We start from the raw sequence: 6,604 nt of genomic DNA, 5'->3' as shown, positions 1-6,604 counted from the left end.
TTTGAGACAGAATCTTGCTCTGTGGCCCAGGCTGGAGTGCAGTGGCGTGATCTCGGCTCACTGCAAGCTCCGCCTCCCAGGTTCTCACCGTTCCCCTGCCTCAGCCTCCTGAGTAACTGGTACTACAGGCACCCGCCACCACACCCGGCTAATTTCTTTGTATTTTTAGTAGAGACGGGGTTTCACCATGTTAGCCAGGATGGTCTTGATCTCCTGACCTCATTATCTGCCTGACTCAGCCTCCCAAAGTGCTGGGATTACAGGCGTGAGCCACCGCGCCTGGCCCTAGGTTCAAATCTTGTTATCTTTCATTATTTTTCAGCTCACTTTGCAAATACCCATTAAACACCTGCCATGTACCAAGTTGTTTTTCAACACCTAAAGGAAGGTAGAACTTGACATGAAAGCCCTCTAGAATTCTTACTGTTTAGACCTCTTTCTTTGTCTCAGGGCGTCCAGGGTGGTCGAGCCAAACGCTATTCATCCCAGCGGCAAAGACCTGTGCCAGAGCCCCCCGCCCCTCCAGTGCATATCAGTATCATGGAGGGACATTACTATGATCCACGTGAGTTTTTTCTTATTGTTGGGGTACTTTTCTTGGCAGTGTGAAGTGAAGTAAGACACTAGGCTCCTGGCTCCTGAATTTCTCTTCTGACCTCTCATAGTGGTTATCAAACATTGTCTGGTTGCTGTTTTCTTCGCATGGAATATTGAGAACATCTTTTAAAGGGCTTGGGGAACAAGGAGACTTGTCCATGTGATGTGAAGAGTAAGGGTTTATGAGAGTCCCAATGTGATATCTTACAGTGCAGTTCCAGGGACCAATCTATACCCATGGTGACAGCCCTGCCCCGCTGCCTCCACAGGGCATGCTTGTGCAGCCAGAAATGCACCTTCCCCACCCAGGTAAGTTTAGTGTCTCTGCTTGTATGCTTCCAGTACCTGAGGATATATGTTGGGAGCACCACAAACCCTATCCTCCTGAGTTCTGTGCTGCTAGCCTGGGAGTCTGGCCATCCTGGCTGCGCTGGCAACAAATTCCTCTTGTATCCATCCTGAGGACTTCCATCCTGAGCCTGATTATACTGAACAGTCCAGCCAGGCCATCCTATGAAAATGATGTTACTTTATTTTTCAGTTTTTTTCTTCTCCTTATCCAGGTTTACATCCCCACCAGACACCAGCTCCTCTGCCCAATCCAGGCCTCTATCCCCCACCAGTGTCCATGTCTCCAGGACAGCCACCACCTCAGCAGTTGCTTGCTCCTACTTACTTTTCTGCTCCAGGCGTCATGAACTTTGGTAATCCCAGTTACCCTTATGCTCCAGGGGCACTGCCTCCCCCACCGCCGCCTCATCTGTATCCTAATACACAGGTGAGATGGCTAATGATCATGTTTTTCTAGATACATATTCTTTAATTCAGACAGGAATGTGGTATGGGGAGAATGCTAAAGGAATTTGAGAGAACATTTCAGTGCCACTGATTTGTATGTGACGCTAAGACGCCTCTTAGTGGTCAGGAGCTGGAAATGCAGCTTATGTAATGCCCATCATCTTTATTCTTTTCAGTTTTTTTCTCTGTCGCCCAGGCCTGTAGTGCAGTGGCATGATCTCAGTTTACTGCAACCTCCACCTCTTGGGTTCAAGCGATTCTCCTGCCTCAGCCTCCCGAGTAGCTGGGATTACAGCGCCTGCCACCACGCCCGGCTAATTTTTGTATTTCTAGTAGAGACGGGGTTTCACCATGTTGGCCAAGCTGGTCTCAAACTCCTGACCTCAACCGATCCACCTGCCTCAGCCTCCGAAAGTGCTGGGATTACAGGCATGAGCCACCGCACCCAGCATTCAGTTTCTTTAATGGTGTTTCTTTCCTGTGTTGTGGTACTTCATAGGTGGCAATACCTGCTTTTCACTCTATTGCATAAAGAAGCTGTATTCTACTCCTTATCACCCCACCTCTGTCCTGCTTAACTTCCACCACATTGACATAATCAAGTATCTGTAGTGTTGCTACTGAACTCAGCCTTTTCCAGTTGTCAGCTGATGTTAAGAATTAGAGAAAGCTGGGCAGTACTTTGAAGAAATAAAAACCAGAGCAAAATAATGACGAATTAAGGCAAAAATGAATAGTCACTTTATTTTGAAGGGTGGGCAGATCAGATATTTTTAAAATTATAAATTCCCCAGTACTCTTGTGGATGAATAATATTTCCTGTTCATCATAGGTTGGATGAATTCATTCCTAACTTTTTCTTCTCCTGGCTTGTGGGGTCCAGGCCCCATCACAGGTATATGGAGGAGTGACCTACTATAACCCCGCCCAGCAGCAGGTGCAACCAAAGCCCTCCCCACCACGGAGGACTCCCCAGCCAGTCACCATCAAGCCCCCTCCACCTGAGGTATGAGAGCTCCTTCCCATACTTAATGCACATGCTCCGTCAGTGGGCTTTCCTTCTCCCCAGAGGATTTCCCTCATTTTTCTGGGTGTGTTTCTCTGGAAAACAGTCTTTTTGGTATGACCTGATAACAAATTCCAACTTTATTATTTCAGGTTGTAAGCAGGGGTTCCAGTTAATATGAGTTTCTGAATATTTTAAATCTTAACATCATATAAAAGTAAGTGCACAACTTACTGTGAATATTCTTAAAACTAATGCTTACACTTGCTTAACAAACAAAAATCACTAATTAATGCTTTTTTATTTTTTTGAGATGGAGTCTCAGTCCGTTACCCAGGCTGGAGTGCAGTGGCACAATCTCAGCTCACTGCAACCTCCATCTCCTGAGTTCAAGCATTGCTCTTGCCTCAGCCTCCTGAGTAGCTAGGATTATAGGCATGCACGACCACACCTGACTAGTTTTTGTATTTTTAGTAGAAATGGGGTTTCACCATATTGGCCAGGCTGATCTTGAACTCCTGACCTCAGGTGATCCTCCTGCCTTGGCCTCCCAAAGTGCTGGACTTACAGGCGTGAGCCACCCCGCCTGGCTTCTAATTAATGCTTTAAATTATAATAATCATGGGATATCTCAGGAGGCTTAAAGGAGTCCTGAAATTTGCCAGTTTGTTTGTGTGGCAAGTGTATGGGGCAGGGTTGAAGTAGAAATGACTGTTACATGACAATTTTCAATTTAGAAGCTACAAGGAAAAAATACAGGAAGGCAGTAAAGGAAAAGGGAAATCTAAATTTGAGATGTTATAGCAGAAAAAACCAGTTCTAAAGATCATAGAGGAGAAAGACTGGGGGTTTTGTTGCTTTTGTTTTGTTTAAGGACATTACTTAATACACATTATTTAGAAATGTGGCTTTTTGTAAACAGCTTGTAAATGCCCAGACGGCCCACTAACACTTTGGTGGTTCTTCCCTTTTTCCAACCCCTGTCAGAACGGCAGAGGTGAGAACTCAGGAGAGAAGAGAAATACAGCTGGCTATCTACTACCAGAAGGGCTTCAAAGATATAGGTTATGGCTTCTACCAGCAAACAGCTGAAAGAGGAAGACCCCTGCCTTCCTCTAAGGACAGGCTCTGGAGAGAGGGAGAAACAAGTGGACCTCGTCCCATCTTCACTCTTCACTTGAGTTGGCTGTGTTCAGGGGAGCAGAGCCAGACAGCCCCAAGCTTCTGAGTCTAGAGCCAGAAGCCCATGTCTTCTGCTGTTCTTCACTTTCTTCTGGGAAATTGAAGTGTCTTCTGTTCTCAAGGAAGCTCCTTCCTGTTTGTTTTGTTTTCTAAGATGTTCATTTTTAAAGCCTGGCTTCTTATCCTTAATATTATTTTAGTTTTTTCTCTTTGTCTCTGTTTCTTGCTCTCCCTGCCTTTAAATGAAACAAGTCCATTCTTCTGGTTTGCTAGCCCCTCTGGATTCCCTTTTGACTCTTCCCTGTATCCCAGATAATGGAGAATGTATCAGCCAGCCTTCCTCACCAAGGCTAAAAAGACCTGGCCTTTCACTTTTAGTTGGCGTTTGTTATCCTCTTGTATACTTGTATTCCCTTAACTCTAACCCTGTGGAAGCATGGCTGTCTGCACAGAGGGTCCTATTGTGCGGAAAAGCTCAGAGTAGGTGGGTAGGAGTCCTTCTCTTTGACTTAGGTTTTTAGGAGTCTGAGCATCCATCAGTACCTGTACTATGGTGGACTTCTGTTCTCTGCTGAGGGCAAATACCCTACTGTGGGGAGAGATGGCAAACCAGATGCTTTTGTGAGAAAGGGATGGTGGAGTGAGAGCCTTTGCCCTTAGGGGTGTGTTTTCACATAGTCCTCAGGGCGCAGTCTTTTGAGGTAAGTGGAATTAGAGGGCCTTGCTTCTCTTCTTTCCATTCTTCTTGCTACACTCCCTTTCCAGTTGCTGTGGACCAGTGCATCTCTTTAAAGGCAAATACCATCCAGCAAGCAGTCTACCCCATCCTTTGCAATTGCTCTTCTCCACGTCTTCTCTGCTATAAGTGTTTTAGATGTTACTACCTTATTTTCCCCGAATTCTACTTTTGTCCTTGCAAACAGAAGATACTACACCTGGGCTTAAGGCCTAAGGAAGCCAGTCACCTTCTGGGCAAGGGCTCCTATCTTTCCTCGCTATCCATGGCACTAAACCACTTCTCTGCTGCCTCTGCGGAAGAGATTCCTATTACTGCAGTACTTCTGTCCGCCAGGGGTAACTTGGCCACTGTCCCTGTCCTTCTACAGAACCTGAGGGGCGAAGATGGTGGCTGTGTCTCTCCCCGGTAATGTCACTGTCTGTTTTTATTCCTTCCCTCTAGCAGCTGGCCTAACCACTCGAGTCACAGGTGTGGCGTGGAGAGGGGGGAGGGGCATTTAATCTGTAACCCCCAAGGAGGAAATAACTAAGATTCTTCCAGGGGTAGCTGGTGGTTGTGCCTTTTGTAGGCTGTTCCCTTTGCCTTAAACCTGAAGATGTCTCCTCAAGCCTGTGGGCAGCATGCCCAGATTCCCAGACCTTAAGACACTGTGAGAGTTGTCTCTGTTGGTCCACTGTGTTTAGTTGCAAGGATTTTTCCATGTGTGGTGGTGTTTTTTGTTACTGTTTTAAAGGGTGCCCATTTGTGATCAGCATTGTGACTTGGAGATAATAAAATTTAGACTGTAAACTTGGCTCTCTTGCCAATGTTTTGCATGAGTCTTGATTTGGGAGGGAGGGAAGAGGACTCCCTAATTCCCCCACAGGGTCACGGTCACAACTCAGGTCAGCCCAGACTTGTGAAACAGAAGCCCAGAGAGATGAGGAGCCCCTTTGAGGCCATAAATGTGTCTGCACTCCCCATCAGTTATCTTTTTTAACCACATAGATTACTAGGATATCATGCCATCCCTTAGATTGGAAGTGTCAGGGACAGAGAAGCAGAGAGATGCTGCTTATTCACATGAGCATCTAGTATTCTTTATGGCTTCCTTTGTGTTTGGCAAGTAAGTTTCCCAAGGTAATATGCCATCAGATGTCAGTATAACTATACCAAGTCCTGGGCTGGGGGAAGTATTGGTATAGCTTTCTTGAAAAGTAAAGATGCCGACACTCAAGTATTAAGGACCACAGTCTTAGGGAGACGATCAGGTCAGGTAAGGGGAAGGGAATTTTTTTTTTTTTTTTTTTTTGTATTTTTAGTAGAAATTTTTGTGTTTTTTGTACAAAAAAAAATTATATTTTTAGTAGAAATGGGGTTTCACCATGTTGGCCAGGCTGGTCTTGAACTCCTGACCTCAGGTGATCCACCTGCCTTGGCCTCCCAAGGCCAAGTTGGAGTCTGTGTTCTTAATGTCCTTGCCAGTGACTCTCCACCCTACCAGATCCAGTGTCACTTTTTTTTTTTTTTTTTTTTTTCCTGAGACAGTCTTGCTCTGTCACCCAGGTTGGAATACAGTGGCACGATCATAGGACCTGGAGCTCCTACGTTCAAGCAATCCTCCTGCCACAGCTTCCCAAACAGCTGTGACTACAGGCCCACACCACCATGCCCAGCTAATTTTTTTTGTTTGTTTTTAGTAGAGTCGAGGTCTCACTGTGTTACCCAGGCTGGTCTGGAATGCCTAGGTTCAAGTGATCCTCCTGCCTTAGTCTCCTAGAGTGCTGGGATTACATGTGCAAGCCACCACACCCAGCCCCAATGTTCCTTTCTTAATAAATGTTTTGCAACACTAATCCCAAAGTGAAATTGACAGATAATATGACCTGCCTGGACACAAGGTTTCAAAAAACAAATCAACTGTGGGTCATGTTTCAGTTTACCTAATCCACTTGGCCTTTGATGCTTAGAGGGCAGTTCCTACCTTTGAAGTGACTTTTTCCTCTGGGTGGGATGGAAGTTTACTACAGAGGCTATCCCTGGTATGGGAGAGCAATTTTCATATGGAGCTGGCAGCATTTGTTGGGTTTCACAAATCCATACACTGGAGGCATGGATGTCATACTGCATCTTCTTTTTTTTTTTTGGTCTTGCTCTATTGCCCAGACTGGAGTGCAATGGCACAATCATGGCTCACTGCAGCTTTGACCATCTGGGCTTAAGCAATCCATCCACCTCAGCCTCTCAAGTAGCTGGAACCACAAGCATGCACCACCACACCTAGCTAATTTTTTTTTTTTTTT

The 6,604-nt window shown here is 45.7% G+C and overlaps 1 protein-coding gene across 1 annotated transcript in view; it reads left to right on the top strand.

Annotated features, from left to right (window-relative positions):
- Positions 1-5,116, top strand: part of CASC3 (cancer susceptibility candidate 3) — a 37,915-nt gene extending 32,799 nt beyond the window's left edge. The window contains exons 8-13 of the mRNA XM_011998960.1: positions 451-565; positions 808-906; positions 1,161-1,375; positions 2,279-2,401; positions 2,554-2,618; positions 3,389-5,116. Coding sequence (XP_011854350.1) covers positions 451-565; positions 808-906; positions 1,161-1,375; positions 2,279-2,401; positions 2,554-2,577 — 576 coding nt within the window. The 3' untranslated portion in view covers positions 2,578-2,618; positions 3,389-5,116. The remainder of the gene's footprint in view (positions 1-450; positions 566-807; positions 907-1,160; positions 1,376-2,278; positions 2,402-2,553; positions 2,619-3,388) is intronic.
- The last annotated feature ends 1,488 nt before the right edge of the window (positions 5,117-6,604 follow it).

Source organism: Mandrillus leucophaeus, unplaced genomic scaffold, assembly GCF_000951045.1.
Source record: "Mandrillus leucophaeus isolate KB7577 unplaced genomic scaffold, Mleu.le_1.0 Scaffold58, whole genome shotgun sequence".
Taxonomy (NCBI): domain Eukaryota; kingdom Metazoa; phylum Chordata; class Mammalia; order Primates; family Cercopithecidae; genus Mandrillus; species Mandrillus leucophaeus.
This window is presented reverse-complemented; position numbering and strand designations above follow the sequence as displayed.